At 38.7% G+C, this 15,540-nt stretch overlaps 1 protein-coding gene across 1 annotated transcript; it reads right to left on the bottom strand.

Moving 5' to 3' along the window:
- Positions 1–2,163: 2,163 nt before the first annotated feature.
- On the bottom strand, positions 2,164–13,618 carry pcyt1ab (phosphate cytidylyltransferase 1A, choline b). Its single transcript, XM_063004415.1, has 9 exons — positions 13,398–13,618; positions 10,830–10,973; positions 10,618–10,714; positions 9,239–9,355; positions 6,513–6,664; positions 6,282–6,360; positions 5,261–5,403; positions 4,952–5,140; positions 2,164–4,134 (listed from the first exon to the last, which is right to left on the bottom strand). Exons 2-9 carry the CDS (start codon positions 10,923–10,925, stop codon positions 3,931–3,933), a joined length of 1,077 nt encoding a protein of 358 aa, XP_062860485.1. The 5' UTR covers positions 10,926–10,973; positions 13,398–13,618; the 3' UTR covers positions 2,164–3,930.
- Positions 13,619–15,540: the final 1,922 nt, after the last annotated feature.

Below are 15,540 nucleotides of genomic sequence, written 5' to 3'. Positions count from 1 at the left end.
CCACACAGAAAGGACCCGGACTGCCCCGCCTGGGGATCGAACCCAGGACCTTTTTGCTGTGACGCGACAGTGCTACCCACTTAGCCACCGTGCTGCTCTATCAATCTTAAAATGTTAAAACTAGGGCAGTTGTAGCGTAGTGGTTAAGGAACTGGACTAGTTATCAAAAGGTCACTGGTTCAAGCCTTACCACTGCCAGGTTGCCACTGTTGGGCCCTTGAGCAAGGCCCTTAATCCTCAATTGCTTAGACTGTATACTGTCACAGTTCTGTATGTCGCTTTGAATAAAAGCGTCTGCTAAATGCCGAATGTAAATGTAAACATTAATTTGGTTCCTAGTTGGGCCTGTTCTCAGTTGTGCAGTGGAAAACGCCTTTAATGACCCATTCTGTAGCTTGTGTGATCAAAAAGGGCTTGTACATGAGGTACAATAGAAATAAGAGTATTTATTTCTATTTATACATTTGTTTCTAAACAAATTTTACAAAATTATTTAGCATTTTAAAGATCATTATTGTAAGGTTACAAAAACTAAGACAGGATTCTTGTAGAAAAGTAAAACCGTATTCATAGAAATAATTAGTAAATAATTAGTAGAAGAAGTCACACAGTAAACTGCCAAAATGACTGCTCCAGTACAGAGGTGCTATTTCTGTTTACAGATTTTGGTCCTTGTTTTTATAATGAAATACACGATATGGTCAAAAGTATAGAGACACAGAATCTAATTACTGAGTTCAGGTGTTTTAGCCACACCCATCACTAACAGGTGTATACAATTTAAGGCTTTTTCTGTTTCAGCCTGATGGTGCTTCTGTGCAAAAACAATGTTCATAAATAAACTGTTTGATTAAAGTTTGGTGTGGAGGAACTCTGACCTCAACCTCACTACACATCTTTGGGATGAACGAACATTCATTGTAAGCCAAGCCTTCCAACCCAACATCATTTTTTTTCACTAAATGGGCACAGATTCCCACAGATACTTTTTAAAATCGTATGGAAAGCATTTCAAAATACCTTTCCAGAATAGTAGAGGCTGTTATAGCCACAGTGAGAGATTGACTCTATATTGTGCACAATACAATGTGACATCTACCATAGCAGCCACACCATGATTCCTTGAAAATCTGAAAAATCCAAAGTGAACTGATTAGGAGTTGTCACTTATGTAATCAATCAGCGTAGACAGTTTGGTATCTGCAGTTTGTGTCTTTAGTTTGAAACTGGAATTACAAGGCTAATGGAGCTAACAGCTGAGAATCTGAGCTTTGGTTGGCTTGGAAGTTTGCTTGTGATTGTTGATCAAGTCCAGTTATCATCAGAGTTCAGTTTCAACACAGAAGGCAGAACGTTTCTCCTCAAAATGCTTTTGTATTTCTCTCAATCCATAATGCAAGTCACATGGTCAAGACTCCTGGGTCCTGCAGCAGAAAAACTTCCCCACATCATTACTAACCCACCTTCATGCTTGACCGTAATGGTTATAAGCTTCTGCTTTCTTGAACCAGACAAAACGCTGATCCAGTGGTGTGTTGTGAAATCTCGCCATTAAATCCTTTCTTATGGTTTTCACTGACACTTTCACTTGTCCCAGGCTTCATCAAGTCATCCTGTAGGTCTTCATTTGCTACATCATTCAACTGATAACGTCATTTAAAGCAAAATCGTAGCCACTCGGGTAAAACACACGATTGGCTGTTGTTCATAGGGTAGGATAAGCCGTATAAGGACTCCTCATAACTGATACAATTACGATCTCTGCTGGCTGGTTAATGGCGTCTGCACAGAGTCGAGGAATAATGCTGATCAGGGTGTGGCTCTCTGTGCGCAAAGCTGATCGGCATATGATTGGTCTTGTGCAGGTGAAAAGATGCAGTCGGCTACTGCACACGTGTCGGAGGGGGGTGTGACAGTCACTGTCCTCAATCGGGTCGGGGGTCAGCTCCAGTGGAGAGGAAGCATAGCACAATAGGGTAAAAATGGGACGCGCTAAAATCAGGAGAAAAAGGGACAAAATGCATAAAAAAGCAAAATCGAGCTTTACAGAAACATTTAGGGTTATAAATCCTAATTTTCTTTATTTTAATTTATTTTTGTACTGTTCCTTAAAGGTAGGAGCTACATTGTAAGCAAAATTAAACTCAAATACAAAATTGATGAAAGAATTAAGTTTTATTGAAGCAGATCAGACATTAAAAGAAAGAAATGGGTTATTAAGCAAATATGATACAATAGTAAAATGAGGTTATTTAAAATGGATATTTCAGCTTGTACAGCATCCAGAGTGAATACAGAAATCCAGAAACTGAATCCAGGGTGAACATGAATGATCACTGACAGGAAGACTGATGCTGATGTGGAATGTCATGGCACTTCTAATACATTATAATGAAAAGAACAGTTTGTGCACAAATCAGATCTGTGTGATTTCAGAAACACACACAAATAATATAGAAGCATGAAGAATAACTGCTTCTCAGAACTCATGACCCCTCATACAGTGATTAAAACAGATGAACAGTAGATAAACAGTTAGTGTTGCCAACCCCAAACTCATTCATTCAACTCAGACTTCATTCAATTCATTTTTATCCATCACATGAGTTGTGTATGTGTGATTAAAATTTTAAATCAACATTTAATTGTAATGAAAATCTAAGCGCAGATCTTCAAGCAATCAATAAATATGTAGAACATATCCACCCTCTACCGTTCACCGGTTCATTTCATCTTCCTCAACTGGTTTATCCTGGTCTGGATCGCATGGGTTCAGCTCCATCAGGAAACACTGGGCACAAGGCAGCAAAACCCTGGACAAGCGCCAATCCATCACAGGGCTTCAACACCCCCCCCCCCCTTTATAAATTTAGATATAGCCAATCATGTCTGTGTAGTTGCCCGGCCGGCTGAGATTAGAACCCACCAACACACTAGCCCACCACTAAGATCTTGAGCTGGTGAATTTGAATCTCAGCTCTGCTATCATCTTCAGGACACCTACACAGAAGCGATTCCTCATTACTGCTGCAATTTCGGCCTCTGCTGGCTGGTCAAGGCACTGGACAGAGATATAAGTAATGGAGAGCAGTGCGTGACTCTGTACACGATTCCCTACATCGAGAATCAGTTGGCTACTACACACATGTTAAAGTGGATGCGTGCTAGGGGTCTGCAGCAGTAGAGGAAAAATACAACTGGGTAAATAGATACGACTAGAAAAATGCATAAATAGAATAATAAAAATCCCAGTGCATCATATACACATACTCTTCCACGTCTAGGGGCAAATTATAGCAACCAGTACTCGTTCTGCATGCTTTTCAGAAGTGCAAAGAAACCAAGACAGTTTGACGTGGACACAAGAAGAACAAACAAAAGATCCTCACAGTCTGTGACTGAAAGAGAAGATCAAACCCAGATCCTCAGTAGCCATGTTTCTGCGCTGTACCCACTTTACCAGCTTTTCTCATTCGTTCTCACACTAGATGACTGATGAATCTCACAATTCCAGTGTGTTCACACCAATTTTACAAGCTGGCACCAAGAGCAAAATTTCTCCTCAGTAATGTTACTATATTCCCAGAGCAACAAATTCATAATTACGTGTCGCCACTGTAGTCGTGTGCCTCTGATCACACAGGAATATTACAAAACCCTAGAGAAGGTGTAAGCCATTCTTGTTTTTCTCACAGGTCTAGATAAGACCTACTACTCTCTCATCCCGACACCTTGTTTTATTACAGTGGAGAAGATATCGTTTAAAATTTTGCATTATATAGTCGTTACATTTATTGTTAAAATTCAGCAACTGCTTCGAGACTTTATTATTGTAGTAATACACATTATCAGGTGTAGAGTTGTGTTACAGGTTACTGAGGGATGTGTGTGTAAGTGTTTGATTTCTAATGAACACCAGAGTACCGTCGTCTAGTCCTCGTCATCCTCATCCTCGCTGATGCTGTGCGTGAAGCTGTGGTGAGGAGGGGAGTAAGACGAAGGAAGCTTGGTGAAAAATGGAAGACGGAAGGTAGGAGAAGGTGAGCGTTCCTCTCGTGTAGGGCTGCTGTTAGGACTCTGTCTGGGACTGATGGCCTGTAGCATGCGACCTTTTCCTTCTTTCAACATGTGCTTCTACAATAAAGGAAAAACACGTATTTATGTCAGATTGTCTGAACTGTTTACACATTTACATCCCAGTAACACCTCTTTGTCTGTTTATCACATACAGCAGAACTAGTGGAGCCCTCGGATAAATAGCAAGATCAGGAGAGTCCACATACTTTTAGCCATATAGGATATACTGACTTACACCTACCAGGTATAACATTATGACCACTGACAGATTAAGTGAATAACACTGATTATCTCTTCATCACAGCACCTGTTAGTGGGTAGATATATCAGACACCAAGTGAACATTTTATCCTCAAAGTTGATGTTAGAAGCAGGAAAAATGGGTGAGCGTAAGGATTTGACGAGGGCCAAATTGTGATGGCTAGACAACTGGGTCAGAGCATCTCCAAAACTGCAGCTATTGTGGGGTGTTCCCGGTCTGCAGTGATCAGTATCTATCAAAAGTGGTCCAAGGAGAAAACAGTGGTAAACCGGCAACAGGGTCATGGGCGGCCAAAACTCATTGATGCACGTGGGGAGCGAAGGCTGGTCCATGTGGTCCGATCCAACAGACGAGCTACTGTAGCTCAAATTGCTGAAGAAGTTAATGCTGGTTCTGATAGAAAGGTGTCAGAATACACAGTGCATCACAGTTGCAGGGCTGTTTTGGCAGCAAAAGGGGGACCAACACAATATTAGGAAGGTGGTCATAATGTTATGCCTATATAATGCTGAATTATATAATACAAATCTATCACTGAATATAAAAATGTAATGAAATTCTACAAGAAAAAGCATGCAGAATTGCCCCATTCATCCCACCCTCATGTCTCACCAGCGCCCCATCCGGCCCGAACATCTGCAGGAAGTTGCCGATGAACTCTCGTGACTTCTCCTCCCACTTCTGGATGAGGTCAATGCTCTTCTCCTCCACCTTCTGCACAAACTCCTTACTCTTCTCCTCCACATCCCGCACCTTCTGCTTCACCTTATCCACATGCTCCTGCAGGTGATACTTCTTCTCCTGCCAACAATAACACGTTATACGCCATGTTTACTGACACACACACACACACACAGTACACAACAATCTCACATAACTGTGTTACTCTGTACGTTCCTCACTTATTTGGGCTGAACTCACATTAATGAAGCTGACGTTGAGCTCTTTGGCCGTGTAGCCTTTCTGCAGGTTGCGTCGCACGTACACGTCGTAGTCACGGACGATTCTGGTGATGATGTCAGATGTGGAGATGCCCTCTGTGCGTTGCGTGGGTGCAAACATGCCTTGAAAAAAGAAGATCATCCATCTCTAAGCGACTTAACTGATTGGCAAAAGTGCATTTATAAATGTGAGCCGGTGTGGCATAATGCTAAGACCCACAGTACTGGTAAAAGGTTCGGGGGTTCGAGGGGGGGGGGGGCATGGTATCCTAGTGGGTAGAGTATTGGGCTATCAACTGAAAGGTTGAGAGTTTGAATCCCAGCTCTGCCATGCAGTCACTGTTGGGCCCTTGAGCAAGGCCCTTAACCCTCTTTGCTCCAGGGGCGCCGAACGATGGCTGACCCTGCGCTCTGACCCCAGCTTCCAAACGAGCTGAGATATATAAGATATAAGAATTTCATTGTATTGTGCACCTGTATATGTATATATGACAAATGAAGGCTTGTATTCTTTTCTACTCTATTCTGTCAGTGCACCCTTAGTGCCGGTCCCAAGCCCGGATCAAGAGAGTTGTGTCAGGAAGGGGGCATCTGGCGTAAAAACTGCACCCGATCAAATCTGTGCAGGCACAGCTGCAAGGAGTCATTTGATCATTTATAGTCAGCAAAGTCTTCCTAATACATAAATATTAATTACTTATTTGTGTAGAAAGACTGGAGTGTTGCTGTTGAAATAATGTAAAATAGCTGACACCCCCTCTGTACTACTATGGCTACAGGTCATTTCTACTCGATGGCAGAAATTGCACAGAACCCTACTGCTGGACTAATGATTAATAAAACTACTGTTACATAGACTCACTGTAACCCTCAGTGCCCTCAAGTGGCGCATCAGTCTATTATGCAAGCCCATCACCAATGAGATCCAGAGTTAGAATCTCAGCAAGTGGTATCAGAACAAGCGGTGTCTAAATCTGTATGGTCCAAACCTTATTACCTACCTGCCTCCTTTATGTGCTTGTAAACATCATCACTTCCAGCTGAAACGTACGGGATGTCGTCATGGGCAACAAAGTCAATCTGCATAGAGAGAAACAATCAACCACTGCAACCTATGTAATCACATTCTGTATGTTCTGTTATGTTTTGATCAAGTCGTTCTTCAAGGTTCATTTTTCCTTCAAACCTCTATGGACGACAACGCTTGTCTGATGTCTGATCTCGTCACTTACTCTGTGCTCGGTCAGAAACTCTGGTGTCAGCGTCCACGGCGCATCTCTGACCACCTCATCTACATAGCGACAGTGGCTAATGGCATCGTATCGCTCATCCTCGTTCATAACAGTGAAGCCCTTCAGCTTGTGCGTTAAATCATCGCTGCATACTGTAAACAGGGGAAATTTAAAGATGTATTTCCAAAATAAAAAGCTTTAAGTCTGTGTCTTGGCTAGTACATGAGCAGGTGGGTACAGCGGAAATTAGGCTGCTGGTCACTTAGACTGAGTCCAAAACAAGATGCATACAAGTCAACATATAAAGGAGTCTGCTGACATACAGTTGAAATAAAAATGTATATACACTTGCAAAGTTCAATTCCAGTTATATTGATTTCTGGCAAAAATATGACCCCAGAAAACTGATTGTTGACAACAACAAACTTCAGCTGAGTTTTAGGGAACTCATTTTCTTGCGATGCAGCTATGAAGTTGATTCAACTGGATCTAATCCACTTTTTGAAGATCTGTTCAGAGCTCCCTAGACTTTATGCCATGTAATACCAATGTCTAAGTCCAAAATGTCCAGTCATCTCAGTCCTGTTTAAACGGGCCCAGCAAAAAACACAGGCTGTAGTTAATTATAATTACTAACATAAAACAACCAGGTCATGCCACATAGTTAAAAGACATAAAGGAACTTTCCACAGTGGTAGCCTAGTAGATAGAGCTTTGGGCTATAAATCAAAAGGCTGCAGATTTGATTCCTGGCTCTGCTAAGTAGCCACTGCCCTTAATTCTCTCAGCTCCAGGGCTGTACAATGGCTCACCCTGTGCTCTGAGCCAGGCTATCAAACAAGCTAGGCTATGCGGAAGAAATATTTCATTGTACTGTACACATGTATGTGTATACAGTGTATCACAAAAGTGAGTACACCCCTCACATTTCTGCAAATATTTCATTATATCTTTTCATGGGACAACACTATAGACATGAAACTTGGATATAACTTAGAGTAGTCAGTGTACAACTTGTATAGCAGTGTAGATTTACTGTCTTCTGAAAATAACTCAACACACAGCCATTAATGTCTAAATAGCTGGCAACATAAGTGAGTACACCCCACAGTGAACATGTCCAAATTGTGCCCAAATGTGTCGTTGTCCCTCCCTGGTGTCATGTGTCAAGGTCCCAGGTGTAAATGGGGAGCAGGGCTGTTAAATTTGGTGTTTTGGGTACAATTCTCTCATACTGGCCACTGGATATTCAACATGGCACCTCATGGCAAAGAACTCTCTGAGGATGTGAGAAATAGAATTGTTGCTCTCCACTAAGATGGCCTGGGCTATAAGAAGATTGCTAACACCCTGAAACTGAGCTACAGCATGGTGGCCAAGGTCATACAGCGGTTTTCCAGGACAGGTTCCACTCGGAACAGGCTTCGCCAGGGTCGACCAAAGAAGTTGAGTCCACGTGTTCGGCATCATATCCAGAGGTTGGCTTTAAAAAATAGACACATGAGTGCTGCCAGCATTGCTGCAGAGGTTGAAGACGTGGGAGGTCAGCCTGTCAGTGCTCAGACCATACGCCGCACACTGCATCAACTCGGTCTGCATGGTCGTCATCCCAGAAGGAAGCTGACGCACAAGAAAGCCCGCAAACAGTTTGCTGAAGACAAGCAGTCCAAGAACATGGATTACTGGAATGCCCTGTGGTCTGACGAGACCAAGATAAACTTGTTTGGCTCAGATGGTGTCCAGCATGTGTGGCGGCGCCCTGGTGAGAAGTACCAAGACAACTGTATCTTGCCTACAGTCAAGCATGGTGGTGGTAGCATCATGGTCTTGGGCTGCATGAGTGTTGCTGGCACTGGGGAGCTGCAGTTCATTGAGGGAAACATGAATTCCAACATGTACTGTGACATTCTGAAACAGAGCATGATCCCCTCCCTTCGAAAACTGGGCCTCATGGCAGTTTTCCAACAGGATAACGACCCCAAACACAACCTCCAAGATGACAACTGCCTTGCTGAGGAAGCTGAAGGTAAAGGTGATGGACTAAACCCAATTGAGCACCTGTGGCGCATCCTCAAGTGGAAGGTGGAGGAGTCCAAGGTGTCTAACATCCACCAGCTCCGTGATGTCATCATGGAGGAGTGGAAGAGGATTCCAGTAGCAACCTGTGCAGCTCTGGTGAATTCCATGCCCAGGAGGGTTAAGGCAGTGCTGGATAATAATGGTGGTCACCCAAAATATTGACACTTTGGGCACAATTTGGACATGTTCACTGTGGGGTGTACTCACTTATGTTGCCAGCCATTTAGACATTAATGGCTGTGTGTTGAGTTATTTTCAGAAGACAGTAAATCTACACTGCTATACAAGTTGTACACTGACTACTCTAAGTTATATCCAAGTTTTATTTCTATAGTGTTGTCCCATGAAAAGATATAATAAAATATTTGCAGAAATGTGAGGGGTGTACTCACTTTTGTGATACACTGTATATGCCAAAAAACACCGAAATCTTGTGAAGAAACTCTAATTTGTTCGGAAAAAAATGTGTGTTTCAATCACTTGATGACATTAGAACTGTGAAATGGAGCAGTAGGACAGGATTGCATATTTAGGTCAAATGTGAAAAAGTCCTAAGACATATGAGACAGCATGAGCAGTAAGACAGATGCTTTCTGATTTGGTCACACTGCTTTAGTGAGAACAGAGTGCACTTGCACGATCCTTACCGCCTACGATGAGATGGGTGTTGGGGAAAAGACATTTAGCCTGCATTAGAGCTCGGGCATGCCCCGAATGGAACATGTCAAAAATTCCATCAGCGTACACACGCACTGGACGATTCTCTGAAAGAAAAAAGGTGAAACACATGTAAATTATCTTTAGTATGTTCAATCCAACAATTAAACAATAAATGTGAATAGAAATGAGCAGATGTCTAATAATGGATTGTTCACTAATTGTCATTAGAGAAATCAATTAGGAGTGTCCAAACTCTTGCTTAAGACTATATTTTGTGCATTTGCAACATATTCTAAGCATATCCTAAAAATATGTTAAGAAATAGGAGTGCACATTCACATGTGTCGAGTTTATTACTACAACTACATGTAGTATTTTTACCAGAAGCTTTTTTTTATATATATATATATATTTTCTTTATGCATTTTCTCCCCTTTTTCTCCCTTTTAGCGCGTCCAATTGCCCGATTGCGTCATGTTTCCTCTCCACCAATGCCGATCTCTGCTCTGATTGAGGAGAACAAAGCTAACCCATGCCCCCTCCGACACGTGGGCAGCATGCCGTATGCATCTTATCACCTACACTTTGACGAGTGCAGTGCAGCTCAGCACTGTGTACGGAGAGACACACCCTAAGAGCACTGTTTTCTCATCTCTGTGCAGGCGCCATCAATCAGCCAGCAGAGGTCGTAACTGCACCAGTCATGAGAGGGAGACCCCATCCGGCTTAGTCCCGCCCATATCTGAACAACAGGCCAATTCATTGTTCATGTGGCCACTCAGCCTTAGCTGGCAGGCAGAGATTTGATGCAATGTATTTGAGATACCAGCTCTGGTTCCAGCGTGTGTTTTTACCGCTGCGCCACCTGAGTGGCCCCTACCAGAAGCTATTTTTTACCACTATTTGATTCCGGTTAGCATTGAGATGTGTGTGGTTTTACCAGAATCACAGCTAATTCACCCTCAGACAAAGTTAATGTTTGTTTGTAGATGCATTTAAAAGCAGGGGTGCTGATTTCAGCATAACACAACGTTAATGCTCTGCCTTGATCAAGGATAGACAGAATAGCACAACATGTACACAGAGTCACACTATACATTTCCGTGACTCATTTATTTCCACGTGCAGGCGCCTCAGCCAGCCAGCAAAGGTCACATTTAAACCCTGTCAATCTCCCTCTAGCAAGCTGGACACCCGGCCAGGTCGACAGCAAAAATGAAATTTTGGCTCAAGATCTCATTGGGGGTGGGCTAGCACTTTATACCACTGCACGACCCAAGTGCCTGTTGTAAATGTAATTACTGACCTGCATGTCGGTTATCAGTTAATCATAAACATTCATAATTGTGATAGTGTATGTAAGGACCTGGGGTGCCACAACGGGCTTCCTCCAAACTAACACGAGTATACGGAGTAGTCACGACCTTCAGCTGATCAGAAAAGGGTGCAGGCTCTGTCAGGCCCTGAAACACAAGACACATTACAAAACATTATCAGTATTTGGCCAACAAGTTTTTTTTTTTAGTATGACTGGTTATCACAAGCCGTTTCCACTAAAGACACCATCACCAGACTCACCGAAGTCCTTCGTGCTATTTTGCTGCATCTTTGCTCTTTGTCTGCCTCTCGATTCAGTCCCTCTCTTCTCCTTTTCCTGCTGACACCTGTTTCCATGGTTTAAAGATGGAAAATCTTTCTGATTTTCCAGGCAGGTTTTTATTCCTGTGTGGTAAAGGGTAAATGTTTGAAACTCAAGACCCATAACACCTTACTACTCACATCAGCAACCGTCATTTAACTGACAAAAGTTGAGAACTTTTAAGGCACTGTATATAATATAAAGCATATATTATTATATTTTAAGGCACTGTATATAATATAAAGCATATATTATTATATTTTAAGGCACTGTATATAATATAAAGCATATATTATTATATTTTAAGGCACTGTATATAATATAAAGCATATATTATTATATTTTAAGGTACAGTATATAATTTAAAGCATATATTATTATATTCTAAGACACTATATATAATATAAATTATATATTATTATATTTTAAGGCACTGTATATAATATAAATTATATATTATTATATTTTAAGGCACTGTATATAATATAAATTATATATTATTATATTTTAAGGCACTGTATATAATATAAATTATATATTATTATATTTTAAGGCACTGTACTGAATATAAATTATATATTATTATATTTTAAGGCACTGTATATAATATAAAGCATATATTATATTTTAAGGCACTGTATATAATATAAAGCATATATTATATTTTAAGGCACTGTATATAATATAAAGCATATATTATTATATTTTAAGGCACTGTATATAATATAAAGCATATATTATTATATTTTAAGGCACTGTACTGAATATAAATTATATATTATTATATTTTAAGGCACTGTATATAATATAAAGCATATATTATATTTTAAGGCACTGTATATAATATAAAGCATATATTATTATATTTTAAGGCACTGTATATAATATAAAGCATATATTATTATATTTTAAGGCACTGTATATAATATAAAGCATATATTATTATATTCTAAGGCACTGTACTGAATATAAATTATATATTATTATATTCTAAGGCACTGTACTGAATATAAATTATATATTATTATATTCTAAGGCACTGTATATAATATAAAGCATATATTATTATATTTTAAGGCACTGTATATAATATAAAGCATATATTATTATATTCTAAGGCACTGTACTGAATATAAATTATATATTATTATATTCTAAGGCACTGTACTGAATATAAATTATATATTATTATATTCTAAGGCACTGTATATAATATAAAGCATATATTATTATATTTTAAGGCACTGTATATAATATAAAGCATATATTATTATATTTTAAGGCACTGTATATAATATAAAGCATATATTATTATATTCTAAGGCACTGTACTGAATATAAATTATATATTATTATATTCTAAGGCACTGTACTGAATATAAATTATATATTATTATATTCTAAGGCACTGTACTGAATATAAATTATATATTATTATATTCTAAGGCACTGTATATAATATAAAGCATATATTATATTTTAAGGCACTGTATATAATATAAAGCATATATTATTATATTCTAAGGCACTGTATATAATATAAAGCATATATTATTATATTCTAAGGCACTGTACTGAATATAAATTATATATTATTATATTCTAAGGCACTGCACTGAATATAAATTATATATTATTATATTCTAAGGCACTGTACTGAATATAAATTATATATTATTATATTCTAAGGCACTGTACTGAATATAAATTATATATTATTATATTCTAAGGCACTGTATATAATATAAAGCATATATTATATTTTAAGGCACTGTATATAATATAAAGCATATATTATTATATTTTAAGGCACTGTATATAATATAAAGCATATATTATTATATTTTAAGGCACTGTATATAATATAAAGCATATATTATTATATTCTAAGGCACTGTACTGAATATAAATTATATATTATTATATTCTAAGGCACTGTACTGAATATAAATTATATATTATTATATTCTAAGGCACTGTATATAATATAAAGCATATATTATTATATTCTAAGGCACTGCACTGAATATAAATTATATATTATTATATTCTAAGGCACTGTACTGAATATAAATTATATATTATTATATTCTAAGGCACTGTACTGAATATAAATTATATATTATTATATTCTAAGGCACTGTACTGAATATAAATTATATATTATTATATTCTAAGGCACTGTACTGAATATAAATTATATATTATTATATTCTAAGGCACTGTACTGAATATAAATTATATATTATTATATTCTAAGGCACTGTACTGAATATAAATTATATATTATTATATTCTAAGGCACTGTATATAATATAAAGCATAACTTCTATATAACTAGGCGTGTCCAAACTTTTGCCGTGTAGATAAATAAAATGTTTGTTTTATTAGATCTAGTTTAAAAACTAACAGTATTAAAATAATTTTACAAAATCATATATTACAGTAAACTAAACAGGCATTAAAAATAAATAAAATAAGATGAAGATGAACTGTGTGTTACTGACCCGGTTCAGTTGTGTCGCTGTATCCGAACTTGGCAAAATCTTTTAAACCCTGTTGCTCAATAAAATATAAACGAAATTTTTATATTTACGTCCGTACTTTCCCACAGGCGACATGTTAAAGTTATAACTACATATTTTACACATTTTGTACGACAAATCACTTTTTAAACACAGTTAACACAGAGCAGAACTGCAGCCGCTAACTGTTTTGACAGCTCTGCTAGTTCATACAACTCTCACGGACGTGACGACAGGGCTTGGGGTTGTGGATGTGTTTCAAACAACACAGCAGATACTAAATAGGGTACCTAAATAGACGACACATGCTTATTAGATAGTCGAATATCTAAGATAGGATGCTATTTAGGATACAGCCTTAAGCCAGTTAGTACACGTAAGTATATAGTAGCCTTTCATGTAAGAGCTTAACAGTTCAGTGCACTTAGGAACACGTATATATCAAGTCATTCAATTGTTTTATTAAACCAAATAATTAAATAATTAATTACTTCTTTAATTGTCAGGAAGCACACGTTTCTTAAAGGTGTATGCAAACTTTTACTTCAACTGTGTATGTTTATATTTATCTAATTAATAAGATGGTATTATTATGTGTTTTTGGCTTATTTATTTTTACTATTTTGCATTTTTCCCAATTTTCCTCCCAATTTAGTCTACGCTTCCTCTCTACTGATGTTGATCTCCACCCTGAATGAAGAGAGCGAGACTGACACACACACCCTCCGACACGTGCGCAGTAGCCGACTGCATCTTTTCACCTGCACTAGGCGAGTTCATATGCGAATCAGGTTTGTGTACGGAGAGACACACCTTGATCAACACATTATTCCTCAACTTTGTGAAGACACCATCAATCAGCCAGCAGAGGTCGGAATTGCACCAGTTATGTGGTCCCGGCTCTCATCCTGTATGAACAACAAGCCAATCGTTGTTCATGTAGCCGCCAGCCCAGCCGGATAACAGAGCTGTGTTTCAAGCCGACGAGTTTGAAATGTCAGCTCTGATGTGCTAGCGTGTTGTACCACTGTGCCACCTGAGCGGCTTTGTCTGCATACCTTGAAAAACAGTGAGCAATATATTGAGTCACAAAGACCCCGAGTTACAGTTATGAAGTATAAAGGCCAACAATCCTTCCATAAATACTGGGTTCCATAAATGTAGCATCTGCTTAACAAAGCTATTCTTTCATGCAGGTGCAGTTTATGTTGATAGAAAGCTGCATAATCAGGTGTTAGCTCATGTGATTCTAAAGATAAAAACTGCATTTGCAGCATTTAGTGAATGTTTTTATCCAAAGCGACTTACAATTCTGACTGAATAGTGTCATATTCAGTGAATGTAATGGTTAGCCTTGATTAGTGGCCCAGCAGTGGCAACTTGTGGGGCTTGAACTTGCAACAGAACCATTAGGTGGTTCTGGCAGTAATCAGCTGGTAATCATGGGTGCCACATGGGGCAGGATTCTCTCCCATCTTCCAAACACATGAAACCTTGTAAATCAGCTGCTCTAGGAGTGATTGAGTTAATGTGTGGTACTGACTTGTGCCCAGGGTTTGAATGTGAGGCCTCACCCACTGCAACCCTGATCGAGATTAAGTGGTTATCGAAGATAAATTAATAAGCAGCATGTGGTTTCCACATAACATCAGGGTCCTAAAAGACTAGGGTTCAAACTTCACAGCTGTCCACTGAATGTTAGGAAATTTGGCATGTTGCCAGTGTGTGGTGCCCTGCATCAGACTGGCATCCTGTCTGTGGTGTGTTTAAACTTGAACCACAAGCTAGTGACTTACCAAAGACTTTTCGAACGTGAAACTGCAAACAAAGAGGTTGTCTGAATACTTTTCACATCTATCAGTTTACAATGTATGCACATTTGAAGTGGATATACACTGGAATTGATTATATGGCCACAAGTATGAAGACACTTGACCATTTACTTATTATGGTCCAATAAAAAACATTTTATTAACGCCATGTTATACTTCCCTTTAAAAGCAACAACAGCCTCCACTCCTCTGGAAAAGCTTTATTCATGCCAGAACAGAAAGGGGCTTTTCCCACAGTTAACACATAATTAATTTAATTGTATTGTATAGTTGATTTTGTACTTACGCTAGCA

The sequence above is a fragment of the Trichomycterus rosablanca genome, chromosome 11, assembly GCF_030014385.1.
Source record: "Trichomycterus rosablanca isolate fTriRos1 chromosome 11, fTriRos1.hap1, whole genome shotgun sequence".
In the NCBI taxonomy this organism is placed as follows: Eukaryota; Metazoa; Chordata; class Actinopteri; order Siluriformes; family Trichomycteridae; genus Trichomycterus; species Trichomycterus rosablanca.
This window is presented reverse-complemented; position numbering and strand designations above follow the sequence as displayed.

Excerpts from the sequence above, each read along its gene's own strand:
- pcyt1ab (XM_063004415.1), bottom strand. The coding sequence starts at position 10,925 with ATGGAAACAGGTGTCAGCAGGAAAAGGAGAAGAGAGGGACTGAATCGA. Across the intron at positions 9,356-10,617 it reads AGCCCGTTGTGGCACCCCAG|AGAATCGTCCAGTGCGTGTG; the intron begins GTCCTTACATAC and ends TTTTTCTTTCAG. Across the intron at positions 4,135-4,951 it reads TCGGGCCGGATGGGGCGCTG|AAGCACATGTTGAAAGAAGG; the intron begins GTGAGACATGAG and ends CCTTTATTGTAG.